Raw genomic sequence first — 19,030 nt, forward strand, 5'->3', positions numbered from 1 at the left:
TCAGGCCAGGGATTGAACCCACACCACAGCATCAACCTGAGCTGCTGCAGTGATGTCAGATCCTTAACCTGCTGCGCCACAAGGGAACTTCTCCCCATTATGTTCTTTACTAATAGCACTCGTTCTTAGCCCTTTTAGGAACTCTGATTTTCTGTTTCTATTTTAACCATATTGTGCCAGGTCTTTTGTTAAAAAGACATTATCTTTATAAATAAGAAGAAAGTGAATGTTGGTTGGATGGCTGACTGGATGGATGCCTGGACAGATACAGGATGAATGATGGATGGATGGATAGATGATAAATGGGTGGGTGATTTATGGATGGATAAATGGATGATGGCTAGATGATGAATGGGTGAATGGATCATGAATGGATAGATGGATGAGGAAAAAATAAAAGAAAGAGAAAAGAAGGAAGGAGAAACCTTTGCTTTGGAAATGGACAACACTGAAAACAATTGGCTGGCTGCTATTATAACTTTTAAAACCTTTACATGAAATAAATATTTTTGATTTCAGAGGAAAAATGATCCCTATTCTCTTGCATCCCTGGTGTCCTTTGAAGTTAAGAAGATGCCTTATAAAGATCAGCCAGCAAAACTCCCAGAAGGCAGCATAGCAGTGAGTATCAAAATATAGAGGTACAAATCATTTAAATCAGATTATTTTAAAATCATTTATTTCACTTGTGCTGGGTTTAAGTGCTTATCACATTGACTTGAGAAAAATTTTCCTCCTCAGATCATTACTTTCTTACTTCAGTCTGGAAATTTCTCAGTGTCATTGGACCAGATTTTTAAACCTTCATTGTAAATGTCTACCCCCAAAAAAAGTCACAGGGTTAGACTAATAACCTTTTTTTTTTTTTTTTTTTTGGAGCTGCCTCACAGAGTATGGAGTTCCTGAGCCAGAGATCAAAATCTGAGCCCTAGTTGTGACCTACACCGCCACCGTGGCAACACCAGATCCTTAACCCACTGTGCTGGGCCAGGAATTGAACCTGCATCCCAGTGCTCCAGAGACACTGCTGATCCTGTTGCGCCACAGCAGGAACCCCAGGACTGTTTTTAATTCGGCCATTTCATTTGAAAGAAATCCAGATAGTAACAATCATCATAATGAAATCACACTGATTGTTCATTTTAAAGAAAGCCTGGTGGAGTTCCTGCTGTGGCACAACAGCATCGGTGGGATCTCTGTAGCGCCAGGACGCAGGAGTAGAGGAGAATCCACAGATTTCAAAACAGGTTCATTGGGAGCGCCATCCCAGCTCCACCTCGCTCTAACTGGAAACCTTCCAGAAATCACGCTGTGTACTTTCCTGAGGCTATTAGCCACATTTACCAGAAAGTATTATTAAGAAGACTGTTACAATTATACATACATCTCCAACATTGTATCTAAAATGAGCTAAGTTTCACTAATAGTAGTCTCAGTAATAGTCTCAATAGCCAAATAGTCTCAGCAATGTAACCCTCCCAAAGTGTCTTTACCTTCTCTGGCCAAGTCCAGGAAACTTACTTGGAAATGTGCATATATTCCCACAGTCTAACTATTTCAGCAAACTTTGGTGGCGTTGCAAGCAAGCACTGCCACATCTTTCTTCACTTAGCTTGCTCTCTTTCTCTCACAAGTTGTCTGCTATACTTTGGATTTATGGTCTACCTAGAAAATAGAGGCTTGGGGTTTTTAATAGAGAATGTTCATCCGAGGAGGTTCAAAGGCTTGTAACTCTCAGGGAGATAAATCTGGGTCCTTTGTTTTCTCTGAGCACGTGCCCCGCAACGGAAACATATGGCACAGTCAATTCCATCGACAGGCTTGCTTCTTTCTGAACTGGCCACAGGTGACAGCCTGCTGTGCTCAACTCATCTCAAGAGATCCACAAAATGATCAGAGACACCCTTGTTAGTGCATCTTTTAAGAAGTCTTGTTGTCTGATGTAGATGACTGACCTCGCCACTTATGTAAAGGTTACGGGAAAAACTTCCAAGTCTCCCAACCCTCGACGGATATAGGAGATCTTGCCAGTAGAAAGTTAGCTGGGATCACCAGGTTTGAGAAAACTGGTGCTTGGAGCTGGCAGATGATTTTTTTCTTCTGTGTCTCAAAAATCTTGTCATTCTTATCTTGAAAAGGACCCAGCAGAAAGGAATCGTGTTCAGGTGGTAGTGTCAGTTGGACCAGGTGGTAGGAGGATCATGAGAGCTCCCATCCACACCTCTTGGTTCTTTCCTTGGTAATAAGACAAGAATATTTGCCTGTTTTCCAATGCTCTTGGGTGTAACGATGAGTCTGTCTGACTTTCCTTTCCCACATGGTCACAATTGCAACCATTTCTTGAGCCCCAGATAAGCTTTCCAGGGGGTTGAAGGAAACAGTAACAACCCCACTGGCTATTGGCACAGGATCGGTGTTTGTAACCAATGAACACTTCATGAGAGGTGACACTCATAATGTTCAGAGGTGAGGGAAAGGTGGCCTGAAGTAATGGGACAGGACTGAGCCCAGAATCATTATAGCACAGAAAAAAAATTAGTTATTTGAACACTTTTTTTTTTTTTGGCTGAACCCACAGCATGTGGAAGTTCCTAGACCAGCGATCAAACCTGCACCATGGCAGTGACCTCTAGCCACTGCAGTGACAACACCAGATCCGTAACCCACTGCAACACAAGGGAACTCCTTGAACACTTTTTTTTTTTTTTGCCTATTAATAAACTTTGGCATTTGTGTGCCATGTGACTAAAGCCAAATTCCCTAACTACATCTAGAAGAGAATATTATTGTCTGGAGTAACTCTAAAGGCAGGTATTGTAAAATACTTCAGGAAAAGCCTTATTTAAAAATGCATACATAGGTGTTCCTGCTGTGGTGCGGTGGGTTAAGGATCTGGCATTGCTGCAGCCATGGCATAGGTAGCGGCTGCAGCTCAGCTTTGATCCCTGGCCTGAAAACTTCCATGTGCTGTGGGTATGGCCAAACTTCTTTTTCATTTTAAAAATTAAAACTCATGCATAAACTGTGAGTCTCTTGGACTTTTTGAGTTGTTAGCAAAACTTCAGGCTCGTAAAATGGAATTCTTTCATTAAGCACTTGCGTGGAGTTCAAACTTATCATAGGGACTTCTTATCTCATGGGGCTATTTGAATGTTGTTAAAATGTGTGTTCAGCTGGTCTACTTCATGTTATGATTTTATTCTAAACGGCACTGTAGGTAGGGTGTCTTGGTACATTTATATGAAACATTCTTGTGACCCCACTGAAGTATGTTTACTCAAGATTTTGTGATACATAAATACAGATGTCAACATTAATTACAGTTGCAAATGCAAGGAGGCTTTTTCCTTCTACCTTGGTATTTTGTCAAAATATACAAACACATACCCTAAATGTCAATGATAAAATGTAGGCATATTAAAGACTTATTTATGGCCTTCCCATCATGATAAAGAACAACAAAATTTACAACATGATGAAAATTTACGATTAAATGTTCCCTACTTAGCATCACTTTAAGAACATCTAAACTGCTTACAATTTATGGATCCCATTTCCTAAAACTGCCGATAGCCATAGCAAGTGAATGCCACAATTTTATACTATTTCTTTAAATAACTGCACATTCTTGATGCATGAAAAAATGAAAACAGTTTGTTGATTAGTTGGCATGAAATGGAATTTTTCTCCCTAAGTTTTATGTGCTGTAGTTACACCACATGACCCTCTTTCTGAAAGCAATGAAAACATGCAGTCAAAAACTCATATTCTTCAATTAAAGCTTTGGCCCTAAATATACTCCATCATTTCCCTTGGGACCACCTTCTTGAGAAATGAATCTAATTAAGAAAGATTTGGATAATTTGGCTAATTACATCACTGTGTGAGATTATGCAAAAGTTCTGTGTAATCCAAGATGGTAGCCACTCACTGGGTCACTGTCAACACGGATGGTGAGGACTCAAGATGTGGGTAGAGTGACTGAAGAACTGAACAGTTTTATTTCATCTTAATTCACCTTAGTTTAAAACCATAGGGGTATAAGCTATTTTTTTTGCCATTAAACACAGCTTTAGTTTTTGGGTAAGACTGCATGTCACTGTAACCAGTGAAAATTTAGCAGGTGTTACATGCTGCAAGGGTAAAAAAAAAAAAAAAACCACTGGATTTTGGAGACTTAGTTTAAAAAAAAAGAATGTCAAGTATTTTATGAATATTTTATTTCAATTTTATGTTGGAATAATTTTGATATTAAGGGTTGTATAAGATATACTATTAAAGTGAATGCACCATATTTCTCTTAATTCATTTTTTATGTGACTACTCTAAAATTTTTTAAATGACATGCATGGCTTGCAAAATATATATGTATGTGTATATGTATATATATTCCAGTACCCACAGCATATAGAAGTTCCCAGGCTGAGGATCAAATCTGAGCTGCAGCAATGCCAGATCCCTAACCTGCTGTACCATATCCCTTTCATTATACATCTATTAGACAGCACTGGTCTTATACAAGGTTCTAGCTTGAAGCTCTTGATAATACCTACAGAGCTTCAGAGAACGTGGGGTATTTAATAAATCTTATTTGAAATGAAAAAATAAATTCTTACTGTAAATCAGTCATTAGAAACTCTAGAAATTAAGATCTATTTTTCTCATTATTTATTATCCAGTGGATAATCTAAGCTTCTTATGGCTTGTCAATATGAGCTTGCAGACAAATATAAATATTAGGAATAACAAAGTTTGGGTATTTTTCTACGTTTTATCTTGTCGCCAAGCTTCCCCCAAACCATCTTGGGGTTTGCGCAGGACTAAGACACATTTAAATAAATGTGGAGCCTGTAAAAGTGCTTAGGTTTCTTCCCTCTTCAGCTTGCCTGTAGAGTTCAAGTTTCTAGTTTATACAGAGTATTGAGTTTCAGGAAAAGCTTGGCTTTACCTGTTTCCACTTGCATATGAAATGCCCTGTTGCCCTTGACAGACGTGAATGTCACTTAATTTACTAATCATTGAGTTCTCCAGAAGACCCAGATGACTCTTCCAATGATGTGTCACATGTGACACATCCTCCTCTTCCCAGCAGCATCCATCTAGTTCCTTGCCCTGGAAATCTGAAGACATGTTCCGGGGTACTCTTGCTGATCTGTATGTCTACTGTCCCTAGTATAGCAACTTCTTGACTGTACAGTGAAAAACCCAGATACGTGTAGGAAAACACCAGGGGCGACGGAGATCTCTGCAGCTGCACTCATTTCAGATCAAAGAGATAAAATCGAGCCGCCTCCGTGCCACAGAGAAGTCCTAAAGGCAGCAGGCGAGGCGAGCAGAATGCAGGTGTGGGAGCAAAGTCACTGAGTTTGCTTGCCTTCCACTAAAACTCTACATCCCGTCCTCTTCTTAATTATTATTAATGCCTCCCTTTAATTACAGATGGTGAATGTATGTGACGTGCATAATCCTTACACTAAAAGTGCTCAGAGAAAGGGTATGAAGTGGTATGTTTCAAATGAACATAATATTCCTGGGAGCAGACAACCATTTTGGGGGTGAGAATTTTAGAATTTTGGAACTAATAAGGACAGCAGTGATCACTGACTCTCAGACTGTTTTAAGACTGTTCTTGCAATCTTTGGAAGCAAATACAAGCAAAAAGCCAGGGGATTTTGTAATCTTAACTTAAAAAGTTGTTTTCTGCTTCTAGAAACCCTACTAAGTGTATCCTATTCAATTGAATGCTTTATTTGTATTTTTCCATCCTGGTCGCAAAAAGAAACCCCATCAAATATCATTGTTACATCTTTGTGAGTGACCCCTCCCCCATCTGTTTCTAAAGGCAGATCAGTTTTATAGAACATACACTGAAACCTGCAATAGCTAGGGGCAAAGAAACCCAGCAAAGTCCTCAGTAGCTGTTCTCTCATTCCATTCCGCTTCTTTATTAAACCAACAATTTGTACAGTCTGTGGTCTATGACCCTTATTTCAACTCCTTTAGCTTAGTTGTTTTTGTTTGTTTGTTTTTTTAACATACAACACGAGGACCATTTCCTATACTACAAAAAAATATTGAAGGGTGACTTCAGCTATTCATGAAGTAAATCAAGAGTTCCCTGGTGGTGCAGCAGGCTAAAGAACCGGCACTGACACTGCTGCAGCTCCAGTCACTGCCATGGCTCAGGTTTGATCCCTGGCCCAGGAATTTCCACATGCTATGGGTGTGGCCGAAAATAAAAATAAGGTAACTCAGAAGAGGGAAAATGGAAATGGATTGTTGCCTGTCCTTCTGTAAATTACTTATTAGTAAAGTTGGGTAATCTCCTGAGTTGTCTCTGCAGTGGCTCAGGTCACTGCTGAGGTGCAGGTTGGATCCAGCCAAAAAAAAATTTTTTTTTTTGGTGATCTCTAACACATGCTCTAAATATAGACTGAAATTGTGTTGTTTCCTCAGTAGACTTAAGGCTTAGGGGGAATAAATTGTTTCAAGAAACCTCTGAAGTGTCTGGAGTTCCCGTCGTGGCGCAGCGGTTAACAAATCCGACTAGGAACCATGAGGTTGAGGGTTCGATCCCTGCCCCTGCTCAGTGGGTTAACAATCCGGCGTTGCCGTGAGCTGTGGTGTAGGTTGCAGACGTGGCTCGGATCCCGCGTTGCTGTGGCTCTGGCGTAGGCTGGCAGCTACAGCTCCGATTAGACCCCTAGCCTGGGAATCTCCATATGCTACGGGAGTGGCCTAAAGAAATAGCAAAAAAAAGACCAAAAAAAAAAAAAGAAAGAAGGACACCTCAGAAGTGTCTGTCCACGGCTCCAGATTTTCTCTCTCTTAGGTCCCTGGAACTGGCCTGGGAATGCATGACCATTGCCATCCTTTAGAGCTCCAAATTCTAAAGTGTGCAGTAGTACAAATGTATATATAGGTCTGCTCCCAGTAATATGAGAGTCGGGTTTTTTTTTCTTTCTTTTTTTTAGGGCCACACCTGCGGCATATAGAGGTTCCCAGGCTTAGGGGTCCAATTCAAGCTACAGCTGCCAGCCTACACCACAGCCACAGCAACTTGGGATCTGAGCCGCACCTGCGACCTACACCACAGCTCACAGCAACTCAGGATCCTTAACTCACTGAGCAAGGCCAGGGATCGAACCCACATCTGCATGGATCCTAGTCGAGTTCATTAACCCCTGAGCCATGAAGGGAACTCCAGAGGGTCATTTTAAAGTATCACTCTGTGCCCTTTTTCTGAGTACCCCAAGATCTAGGACTGAGCATTGATTCATACATTATCAGACAGAACTCACCAAGGGACAAGGATGTAGAGAGAAATGATACAGAAGTGACCTAGTTGTCGACTTGCTCCTCTGGCCACATCCATGCTCAGGGCCACTTGAGAATAAATGGCTTAGGCTGCAGAATCCACGTGGCCTGATGATGCTCTGAGTCCCTGCGTTTCTTCAGTACTTATACAATGAGACCTGTCTTCCAACGGTGGCAAGTTGGGTGAGCATGATCCATCGCAGTCATGGAATGTTTCACTACCTATTGATGTGTTGGATGAATAGGGGTGACGCTGGCCAGAGAGGCTCACGGGCAAAGGAATAAGGTATAATGGTGAGTAGGCTACACCAGCCTTTTGGTGCTGAGGGCATGTGTCAAGTCTCGAGCAGTCCTGGCCATGTGGAATCCTAGCAGTGTCACTATCACTGACGTGGCTCAGCCTGGATACCAGAGATATCTGGGGAATTCTCACCATGGTGCAGGGGGTTAAGAATCTGACTACAGCAGATGAGGTTATTGCAGAGGTATGGGTTCAATCCCCTGCCTGGCACAGTAGGTTAAAAGGATCCAATGTTGCTGCAGCTGCAGTGTAGGTCACAGCTCTGGCTTGAAATCAATCCCTGGCCCAGGAACTCCCAAATGCTGTGGGTGCAACCATAAAATTAAAAACAAAAAAAAAACAAAACATATTTGGGGCTGGAGAATCAAGTGAGTTAAGCCATCAGTATGTCTTTGGCACAGGGGAAGTGGCCCATGCTGAAGAAGCAATAAAAGCCATGACAGGCTAAGAAGGGTGTAGATAAGTTGCTCAGATCTAGTTGAAAAGGAAGAGGAAGGAAAGACCTGAGCAGAGCCAGGACCTGACACTGGGCCCAGGCTGTGAAAATGCCTGTGTTTCCAGCCAGGGAGAGCACCAGAGCCCCCAGCCCACTGTGAGTTCATCCTCACCTCCCAGTGGGTTAGAGAATTGTGTGTGGTCTGGTGTTCCAGGCTCGGGACGGGGCTCCAGATCCTTCCAATCAATGTAGTTAAAGTGAGGTAGTGCTTACTTCTCCAAAACCAGATAGGCCTGCTTGGGCGAAGGGCTGGGTCTCTCCTTGTTTTTGGTTTGGGGTGGAGGTTCTCCAGGGGCTCAGGTCCCCAGCACTCTGGCAATGGCAGGGCTTCCTCTGGCCCACATGGGGAGGCAGAGGTGGTCCACACAGGGGATGTGCAGCCCTCCTGGGAAGGTCTCCTTTTCCTCCAAGTTCTCTGCACCAGTGGGAAACCAAGTGAGCTCCAGTAGCAACTGCAAATCAAATTTAAGGCCGAAGGCAGCCACAACACCTCAGGGCAATTAGCATTTACTCTGCTCACTGCGGTTACTCTCCTAAAATGCGAGCTGGCTGGCCTTACATGGCTGTGACAGATAGCACAGTGATACTCCTTGTTGACAGAACTCGGAGCCAAGGGATAAAGGGGCTGTGATGCGAATGAGACCTATGGAGCACGAAGCCCCTCTGTTCTCTGTTTTCTCATCTGTAAAATGGGGACCTAGGGGATTTCTACCCTGCTCCCACCTTCAGCCGTCTGTGCTTATTTGCAGGCTCACCTCTCGGGAATATGAGCCCAGTTCTATGGAGAAACGTGTGGGCAGACTGGGCTTCTTGTAAGGGTCTATTGTTTAGCCATTTTTGCCATAAAAGGTCCAACCCAAATGAAGGTCATTCCTTTCCACCTTACTGGTTCCGGGTCCACCTCAATTCTAGTCTAGGATTTCTGAGTTGCTGGAAACGAAACACCCACCAAGTGTCTGCAATTAGATGTGCTCCCAACCTGGGGCCGAGAATGTGCTAATTTTTAAGATTCCATGTTCTGTGCTGTACATCTTCCAATCTCCTCTGGGGTGATTTCAATGATGGCATGGATCCTTTCAGAAGTATCCTCGGTATTATATCAGTAGTTACTGCTCTGTTTCATCAAACAGTTTTCAAACTAGAGCTTATTTCCTTTATTTCCCCTTTCAGATTAAAACATCGGTAATTTGGGCCACCCCAAATGTTTCCTTCTCCATCCCATTATGGGTAATAATACTGGCAATACTTCTTGGGTTACTGGTTCTGGCCATTTTAACCTTGGCTTTATGGAAGGTAAGTGTATTTGCTTTCTTTTCAAGTCGAGAGGCCACTAAGGGGCCTTTTAGAAGGACATACCCAGGATTTAAGAAGACAAGGCTAGAGGCATGATTAGGGGATTTCTAACATTGGGACTCAAGGGAAAATTGTGCCTTGTTTGCTTTGGCAAACCTCATATGCTTGTGTAACTGACATTTCAGAAGATTGAGGGTGTTTAATGCTGCTTTTATCTTGAGATTTCTTGTAAATAAATATAAAGAGTTAGATTTTATTAACTAAGACCTGTGATCTTCTTTCCAATATGCTTAGAGTGATCATGTTATTATGAAGTCTTCATTTTCTTGTTTAATGAATCAAGATCTGAAGCTTTTTGTTTACACAGTTCTATCAGCGATACTTATTTTTCACTAGAAACACAACACAGATGCAATTAATATAGTAATTGATAAATGGGCTTTCCAGTACACCACATAGATCACGCCTGTTATAATATTCTTGGACTTGTTTTCTTGATCTTGCCAACTCATTCATCTCCATTAAGAAGTCTTAACTTACTCTTTTCATGTGTTATGCTGAAGTTTGTGCTAAAAGTCTACAATGGGAATTAATGTCTGGTCCCCAAACCAACAATACCGCCAAGTTTGACAGAGCTTTCCGCTTCAGAATAGAAACAGTGTCACTACGACATGGCTGTAAGAGTAATTAATCCAGTCGCATCCTAGTTAACTGATATTGTTGCAGTTCTCCAAAATCATAATGTACTTTTATTTTGAAGCAACAGTTGAGAAAACCTCACCTTCTGAGTTAAATAATGGTTTTCCTGATTATTATCAGATGTTTTGTGCCATCCTGAGTCCAGACAGGTCTAGTGTACCATTTAACTTTAGTAACAGACTTTTGTGTTAGTCAGTTGTTCATAGTAACTTTATGTCCATAAATGATGCAACAGTATGGTGCAATTGACAGAATAGTGCACTGGTCCTACAAAAGAAAGAGGACTCAATAGTTTTAATTCACACCCAAGGAATTGGGCTTCCAACCTAAGAAACAACAAGAATTGAGGTTCTAGGTTTCTAGAAAAGGTTGTATTCTCCTAGACCAAACACTCATTTGAAATTCAGGAGAATGAAGAGTCTTTTAGAACTGCTTCTTCCCTGAGCTGCTGATTGATCTTTGGAAAGTCACTCACACACTTTGGGACTGAAATAAAGGACCCTTATCATTTTCCTCCGTAACCCGTATATAGGGCAGAGAGGGATGCAAGCATCTCTCTGCTTCTTCCTGTAGTCTATCCCTAGGGAGTCTTCAAGAACCTCCCTTCCCTGGCCAGCAGTTCACAGTGCCACAGGCTCCAGGAAACATGTAGAAAAAACAGGGAGAGGATCTTGGGGTCAGGGTGCTGTCATCCCAGGAAAATCGACAAGGTCCATAAGCAGTTTCTATAAAACGAAGGTTTCTGTAAAACGAGCCATCTCCCATGACAATGATAGGGCAGAAAGGACAGGAACACTGCATATGCAACGCATTCCTCTCTGCAGGTAAAGCAGGAGCTCTTTCTACCTGCTAATTTAGAGAATTGGGGAGACTATATTCACAGAGCGCCGGGTTCCTTAGAAAACACACAAAGGGAAAAAAACTCTGAGAATGAGGGGTTTCACCATTGCTCAGACTGACCGGACTTGAGAGCCCCTTTCTCTCTTTCCTAGTGCGGCTTCTTTGACAGAGCCAGACCCCCCCAAGACGACATGACCGACAGGGAACAGCTGACCAATGAGAAAACCCCTGAGGCGTGAAAAGGAAAACCACAGACCACAAAAACTCCAACAACCCTGGTCCAGTTCAAAGAGGGTCATGAGAGTTCAACCAGGGTGTGCGTGTACCTGCCGACATCCTAGGAAACGGAAGCCCCACCCCCCGGGGGAAGCGCCACCTCACCTACACTGTGCTTTGGAGAATTTGCCCTGGATCCCAGTGACCCTCTGCGGAAAGGATGTATCCTGGGGAACAGGGAAACAATCAGCCATCGGGTCATCTGCTTCAGTCCTTCTGTATCTGGCGGACGCTTTGAAATGGGTGTGGGGATGTGAGGTTGCTGTCCAGGTCAATGCCACCCATGTCTCAAAGACAAGTCTGAGTGATGATCGAACTGAGGACATGAACTGGACCGAACCTTCCCACACTACTGTATCCAGCGGAATATTTGACACCTCCCTCCAGAAAAGAAACATTTCTAATGACATTGCAGCTCAGGGAGACAAGCATATGCTGTTGGTACTGTGAAAGAATTTTGGAAATGGCCAAGAAAGTCTTTGCAAGTGGGGGTGACGATTTATTTATTTATTTCCCCTGGCTCTGGGCAGATCCGCTAGAGGAATCGGAAATGCAGATTTGATTCGCTGGTTTTCGAAATCTCTCACAAAATGTCCTTCCAAGATAACCGTTTTGTGCAGAATTCGTCCTTTAATGGAGCTTCTTCAGGATTTAGAGAGTGTTGAGGAGAAGCCAGTTAGTATTAGAAGACCGTCTCACTCAATACCTTGCTGCCTTTGACCTGAACTTGCTTTTATTCACACCTGCCAGGGACTTGCGTCTGCTTAATTTAGATTTGGAAAAAGTTTCAGTGATGTTTCCTTTTACAAAACACTAATCTTTCCGTGCACTTAATTAGCAAGATACAGATTTCAAGAGACTCTCAACCTTGGGGGGAGGGGGGTGTTTAAAAGTGAAATTCCTAGAGTCCAATAATAAAAAAGCAATTTAGTAATTTGGGGCACATACTATTGTTAATATCTGTAAAGGGCAACACCAGTATTTAGCTTGGGATTAAATACCTACTTTTTTTTCTACTATACCTCAAACTTATACTCACAGAGAAGATAGGTTCAACATCATAAGGAAGAAGAAATGTCAAGTTAGGCAGACATGAGATGCACCTAGAAAAAGTTTTCCTAAGAATTTTATTTAGAATTGCCTACTCCAACTTTACTGTTCATTTTTACTCTTCATCTTTATAGTACCCAACTTTGGAAAAATAACTTAGGCTATTTTCCCATCATCTTGAATTTAACCATCACTGAAACTTGATGTTGAAAACTCCTGTAAATAATCCATAACCGTGTGTAATATTATCGTTTTTAAGTAAAATTGACCAGCCAAGTTTCTACAGTCTGCACAACTTTGTATCCTTTTTACGACAATGAAAAATGATTATGAAGAAATGCTGAACAAATTTATATTTATGTGCAATACTTTATAGACCTATGTATCAAAAGCATGTTTACACTGGCATTAGTTATTTTTTTTAAATTAATATCCCGAAGCGTAAGTGCGATAGAACCAGCAGACCAAAACCCTTCAGTTTACAAAGCAGCTGGAAAATTTATGTCCCAATTTCAACAATCACACTCTATTTGAAAGATGAGCCAAACTCACAGACACTAAATTTTCGGTCATGCCTTAACCTGGAGTCAAGCCATTTGGCCACAGTTGCACAACTTCTTTAGAAACCAAATGAAAGGCAGATGGACAGATACACGAAACGGTTCATATTCTGCCTGCTCGTGAATTCGATCCTGTCATGGTAGCAGTGTCAGGGCTGTGGGGGACCGAAGACTGGCCCCCAGCATGTGTGGTTGACTGGAGGAGAACTGCAAACAGTTCAGAGAGTTTGAGGGTCGCACACCCACCCCTGAAGGCCTGCAGTGTTAGGTGTCTGGGGACAGTGGTTTTACAGGGAGGTGGCTTTCTATCTCAAGGCGATAACCTGAGGGATGTTTCTCCCATTGTGTCATGTACACTGATCTCTCTCTGCCCCAGCTCTTGTCATCATACCTGACTTTTGACCAAGAGGGAATAAGTCCTCAAGATTTTTGCTCCTAAAGGATCCTTGAGAAAACACACCTTGTTGCCGTTCAAGCTCACCTCTGTGAAGGGACTCAGAACTCTTAGAGTCAGGTCATACAGACAGTTGGAGGCAACTCCAGATGCCAGGAGCAAGACTGGGATCCCACACAGAGCAAGGGATGAGGGGTCTAAAGGCACACTGCAGCATCCTCATAGGCTCACCCAAAAGTGGTCCCCCTACTAGGGAGACAGGCACTGCTACCTACAGGCATTTCACAGAGGGGGGTCAAGGTGCACGGTGGCCCTCTCTGCCACTTTGGATGTGCAAATGGAGAAAGGGGGGGGGGCCAACTGAGGTCAAGAGAACCCTCCAATCATCAGTTCTGGAGTGTCCCTCCACATGGAGAATATTCTAACCACGCACTGAGTGAATCTGCTCATATAAAGCCATTCCCTTTCAAAGTTCCCTGGTGAACCAGTGGGTTAAGGACCTGGCAGTGTCACTGCAGCAGCCCGGATCACTGCTGTGGTGTGGGTTTGATCCCTGGCCCGGGAACTTACACATGCCAAAGGTGCAGCCAAAACAAAACAAAAAAAAAGGAGCCAATCACTTTTATAATACATAATGTATCTTGCTTCTCTTAGAATCTGTATTTCAGACATGCCTTTTGAAATTCTAGCAGCTGATTTTTAAGACATGGGAAAAATAGGCAAATCAAGTTTTATAAACTTGGAGATTTTTATAAAGTAAATAACCTGGACTGGTCACCCCTGAAGCCCCACTCTTTGAACTCAACTCTTTTCTTGTTTTATTTAAGTATGAATGTAGATATCTGTGAAGATTTTCATGTACCTATTTACCTTGTCACTAATAAAATGAAAACTTAAAGACATGACGTATTTGTGGTTTGTTTCACAAGCAACATAAAGCTTTCCCACAATGGCAGACATCAAAGGTTTCTGTCTTTACACCTTGATTTTTTTTTTTTGTCTTTTTGTCTTTTCTATGGCCACACCCGCGGCATATGGAGGTTCCCAGGCTAGGGGTCGAATCGGAGCTGTAGCCACCGGCCCACGCCAGAGCCACAGCAACGCAGGATCCGAGCCTCGTCTGCAACCTACACCACAGCTCACGGCAACGCCGGATCCTTAACCCGCTGAGCAAGGGCAGGGACCGAACCCGCAACCCCATGGTTCCTAGTCGGACTCGTTAACCACTGCGCCACCACGGGAACTCCTGAGTCTTTATTATAAAAACATTTAACAGTGGAAGAAATTTGAAAGAGAAAGAACACAACACCTCTTTGGAATGTTCAACATAGTTCTAAACTTAGATTGTGCTGATATTTGCATGAATATCCTAAAGAGCACTGGATTGTATGCTTTAAATGGGTGAGATTTACAGTATGTGGATTAAATCTAAATACATATGTTTAAAAAAATGCAAGTCATTTCTAATACCTACACTTTTTTTTTGTCTTTTGTCTTTTTAGGGCCACACCTACAGCATATGGAGGTTCCTAGGCTAGGGGTCTAATTGAAGCTGTAGCTGCCAGCCTACACCACAGCCACAGCAATGCACGATCCTTAACCCACTGAGCGAGGCCAGTGGTCAAACCTGCAACCTCATGGTTTCTAGTCAGATTCATTTCTGCCGCACCATGATGGGAACTCCCATAATACCTACACTTTCGTATAACTGATTTCTTTCTCTATATTACCTTTCAAATTTTGTCCATATAAAATTTTTAGCTTTTTTATGAAGTCTTCCCTTGAGTCTTGGGCCAACTCAAAGGCTCTTCCTGGAGTTCCCTGGTGGTGCAGCAGGTTAAGGATCCAGTGTCTCTGCTGTGGCTCTGGTTACAGCTGTGGCACGGGTTCGATCCCTGGCCCGGAGACCTTACACATGCCATGGGTGGGGTCAAAAAATAAAAAAGGCTCCTCCTGTCCTCCACTGGCATTTTGTGAATTACTGTGCTTTTCCATTTGCTCTTTTGACGGTTTTCCAGCTGGACTGACCCTCTGTGTGAGCAGGAACCATATTTTTTCTCCTTTGTGTCTCCCATACCTCACACAGTATCTGTTACACAGGTCAAAAGCCATTCTAAAGTGAGTAAATGAAGGGATGCTTATGTACACTAATAAGCATGAGGAACATACACTCTGCAATGTGCTCCCATTACAGACCAAACACATTTCTATATCCTCCAAATTACAGTGTTCACATGGTGGTGTAGTAATAATTACCCAATGTTTTATTCAATTAGTAGGTCATCATTTGTCTAACCAACCTTCTTCTTGGACATACCTGTTCATAGATTCATAGATTAAGAATAGCACTAGGAGTTCCCACTGTGGTGCAGTGGGTTGAGAATCCAACTGCAGCGGCTCGGGTCACTGCAGAGGTTTGGGTTCAATCCCTGGGCCTGGCACAGTGGGTTAAAGGATCAGGTGTTACCACAGCTGCAGAACAGGTCAAAGCTACAGCTCCGATTCAACCCCTGGCCCAGAAACATCCATATGTCCCAGGTGCAGCCATCAAAAAAAAAAAAAAAAAGCATTAAATTGGATGCTTATTGGATAGTTTCATACATGAGACTTCTTTTTGGCTATTTCAGTGAATGAGTTCCACAAGAGTGAGGTGGTTTGATTAATTTATATGAAGATTTTTGTAGTTATAGATAATATGTTGTTTCTTAAGAGATCTAGGTGAGTTTGCTTTAAATATACCATTTCCTTCATAATTCTGTCCATCTTTTTCATATATTTGGGTAGGTGACTTCAAATACTAGCTTAATTTGTATTTCACTGGAATTCAGTCCATTTAATATATACACTGAATTCTGAGTTCTAATGTTTATCAGTCATTCAATGCAGACCAACTTATTGGTCATAATGATATTTAACCCCTTGCCACGCTCCAGCTGGCATTTCTGAATTCTGCTGAAAAGAACACAAATGCCTGGACACTTTGCTTAGAGTCAAAACCAAGCAGGAGGATGGATCCTTCACTTCAGACTCCTTGTCCCTCACACTTTAAAAAGCCCAGGGTCATCCAGAGGTGCCTACGTATTGCAGATTTAAAAAATGCAAAACCAACACTAAGATTCAGGAATATCAGTGAAGATTCAGGCATGACGCCTGTACAAACTGTCTGAGTGGTGCATGTCTGCTCTGCAAGACACGCAGAATGATCCATAAGGGGCCAGCTCCACTGGTTAAAGCTTGAGCACGCTCACAGTGGGGGCAAAAAAAGACAGCTTACCTCATCTCACAGAGGAGCAAAATGTTTTGTGATTGGCTATGTGTCTGAGCTCAGTCTTCTCAACAATTTCTCTTGGTGTTTTTGTCACTTCCAGCCATTTTATATCTAGGCACCAAACTGCATCAGTACTTCCCAAAGGATGAGATGAGATTTGGGTGCCTAGACTGGGCAAAATGAGAGCAGGATCATGCCATGCAGAGTTGTGTGACAAGGGAGAATTCCTTCCCGAGATGCACACTTCCTGTGTGACAGCTGCACCATAGTCATGGTTCCCTCCACCAAACGCCACATCCTGGTGCCCTCAGGGAAGAGCCAAAATGTGCCATCCTTGAGTTGCCCTCCATGTGTGCCAAGACCGTGCCTCCTTCGGGCCTAAAGTTCTCCTCCTCAAATAAAGCAGATTTTCTCCTTCAGAACTCAGGTGACATTAAAATGTTTGATTTTTTTTTTTTTTTTTTTTTTAGCATGAAAGTTTTACTGGCTTACAACTTGAAACTCATTTTGGAGCTAAGTAAAATCTGCATGATGCCCTCCAGGGATGCTTAAGTCAATGGTGAGTTCAGAACTGCCAGAATACAAATGTTAGGACTCTACTTGCTGTGTTAAACTCCCCCAACCCCCCACAGAACCCCCAACATACCATGTGCCTGACACACTGCCTTTTAAAATTGTTTATAAGTACTCTGTTATTTAGGGTTGTTGGCCAAAATCCATATGGAAATGTAGTCCAAAATATGTGCCTCTGAACAATAAAAAGTCTTGGATTTAACTTCAACACATGCCATGATATGACATAGTTGGAATGTTCTTAATATCTCTGTGCCATGGCTTATTTTGCCTGTGCACTTTCATGCAGGAACAACCAAGTCATCAGCAAATTGTCCTGTTGTCCAAATTTTAGGTTGGGGTTTTGTTTGTTTGCTTTTATTTTAGGGCCATACCTATGCCATATGGAATTTCCTAGCCTAGGGGTCGAAGCAGAGCTGTAGCTGCAGGCCTACACCACACCTACGGCAACACCAGATCCAACCTGCATTTGGGACCCACACCACAGCTTGCGGCAACAGCAGATCCTTAAGCCACTAAGCAAGGCCAGGGATTGAAACAGCATCCTCTGGATAATAGTCGGGTTCTTAGCCTGCTGAGCCACAATGGGAACTCCTGGGCTTTCTTTTTATTTTGTTTAAGCAGTAGCAGTTTCAAACTTTTAGATTTCAACTTTTACTCACTGAATCGGCTTTAGGGTATGAGCAACTTTAACAATTTTTATTCCTCTAAGAATTTTCCTTTTTGAAAACTCCACATGTCTCCTCTGTATTAGTTTCCTGGGGCTGCCATCACAAGTACCACAAAGTGAGTGGCTTAAAACAATGGTGCTGGGAGTTCCTGTCATGGCTCAGTGGTTAACGAATCTGAGTAGGAACCATGAGGTTGCGGTTCGATCCCTGGCCTCGCTCAGTGGGTTAAGGATCCAGCGTTGCCGTGAGCTATGGTGTAGGTCACAGATGCAGCTCGGATCCTGCATTGCTATGGTTCTGGTGTAAGCAGGCAGCTACAGCTCTGATTAGACCCCTAGCCTGGGAAACTTAATATGCCACAGGTGTGGCCCTAGAAAAACCAACCAAACAAACAAAAAAACAGAAAACAAAACAAAAAAAAATGATGCTATCGCACCATTCTCCAAGGTTCAAGTCCAAATCAAGGTATCAGCGGAACCACGCCCCCTCAGAAGGCACTAGGAAAGGGACTGTTTCCCTACCCTGCTTGTAGCTGCCAGTAGTCTGAGGCTTCACTGGTTTGTAAAGGCATCACTCCCCTCTCCCTCCTCATGGGGCATTCTCTCTGTCTGTGTTTTCCTTCTGTGCCTGTGTCCATGTCTCCCCCTTTCAAAGGACACCAGCCATACAGGATGAGGGTGCAAGCCAACAACCTCATTTAACTTGATTACCTCTGTAAAGACCCCCTCTCCAAATCCAGCCGTCGTCTTCGATTCTTAGGGATTGGGACTTCAACATCTTTGGGAGGAGGGTACGGTCCAATTCATCACTTCCTCTTTCAAAGTTTCTAGTGTGTAGGAATCCCTGTTGTGCCTCAGGCGGTTAAGAACCCAACCTCGTCTAAGGATGTGAGTTTGATCCCCAGCCTTGCTAAATGGGTTAAGGATCTGGCATTGCCGCAAGCTGCAGCATAGGTTGCAGATGCAGTTCAGATCTGGCGTTGCTGTGGCTGTGGCGTAGGCTGCAGCTGCAGCTCCAGTTCAACCCCTGGGTACTTCCATATGCCACAGGTGCAGCCATAAAAAGAAAAAAAGTTTCCAGGGTGTAGAAAAGTTTGACAAGTGAATCCAAGATGGCCAAGCACATATGAATTAAGGATAAGTCCTTTTTCCACACCCTCTCCAGCATTTGTTATTTGTTGACTTGTTAATCATGGCCATTCTAACAGGTATGAGGTGGTACCTCATAGCAGTCTTGATTTGCATATCTCTAATAATTAGTGATGATGAGTATTTTTTCATGTGCCTGTTGGC

At 42.8% G+C, this 19,030-nt stretch overlaps 1 protein-coding gene across 1 annotated transcript in view; it reads left to right on the plus strand.

Annotated features, from left to right (window-relative positions):
* ITGA8 (integrin subunit alpha 8) overlaps nt 1-14,128 on the plus strand; it is a 169,538-nt gene extending 155,410 nt beyond the window's left edge. The window contains exons 28-30 of the mRNA XM_047754600.1: nt 520-621; nt 9,285-9,407; nt 11,099-14,128. Coding sequence (XP_047610556.1) covers nt 520-621; nt 9,285-9,407; nt 11,099-11,185 — 312 coding nt within the window. The 3' untranslated portion in view covers nt 11,186-14,128. The remainder of the gene's footprint in view (nt 1-519; nt 622-9,284; nt 9,408-11,098) is intronic.
* The last annotated feature ends 4,902 nt before the right edge of the window (nt 14,129-19,030 follow it).

Source organism: Phacochoerus africanus, chromosome 12 (genome assembly GCF_016906955.1).
Source record: "Phacochoerus africanus isolate WHEZ1 chromosome 12, ROS_Pafr_v1, whole genome shotgun sequence".
NCBI classification, from domain to species: domain Eukaryota; kingdom Metazoa; phylum Chordata; class Mammalia; order Artiodactyla; family Suidae; genus Phacochoerus; species Phacochoerus africanus.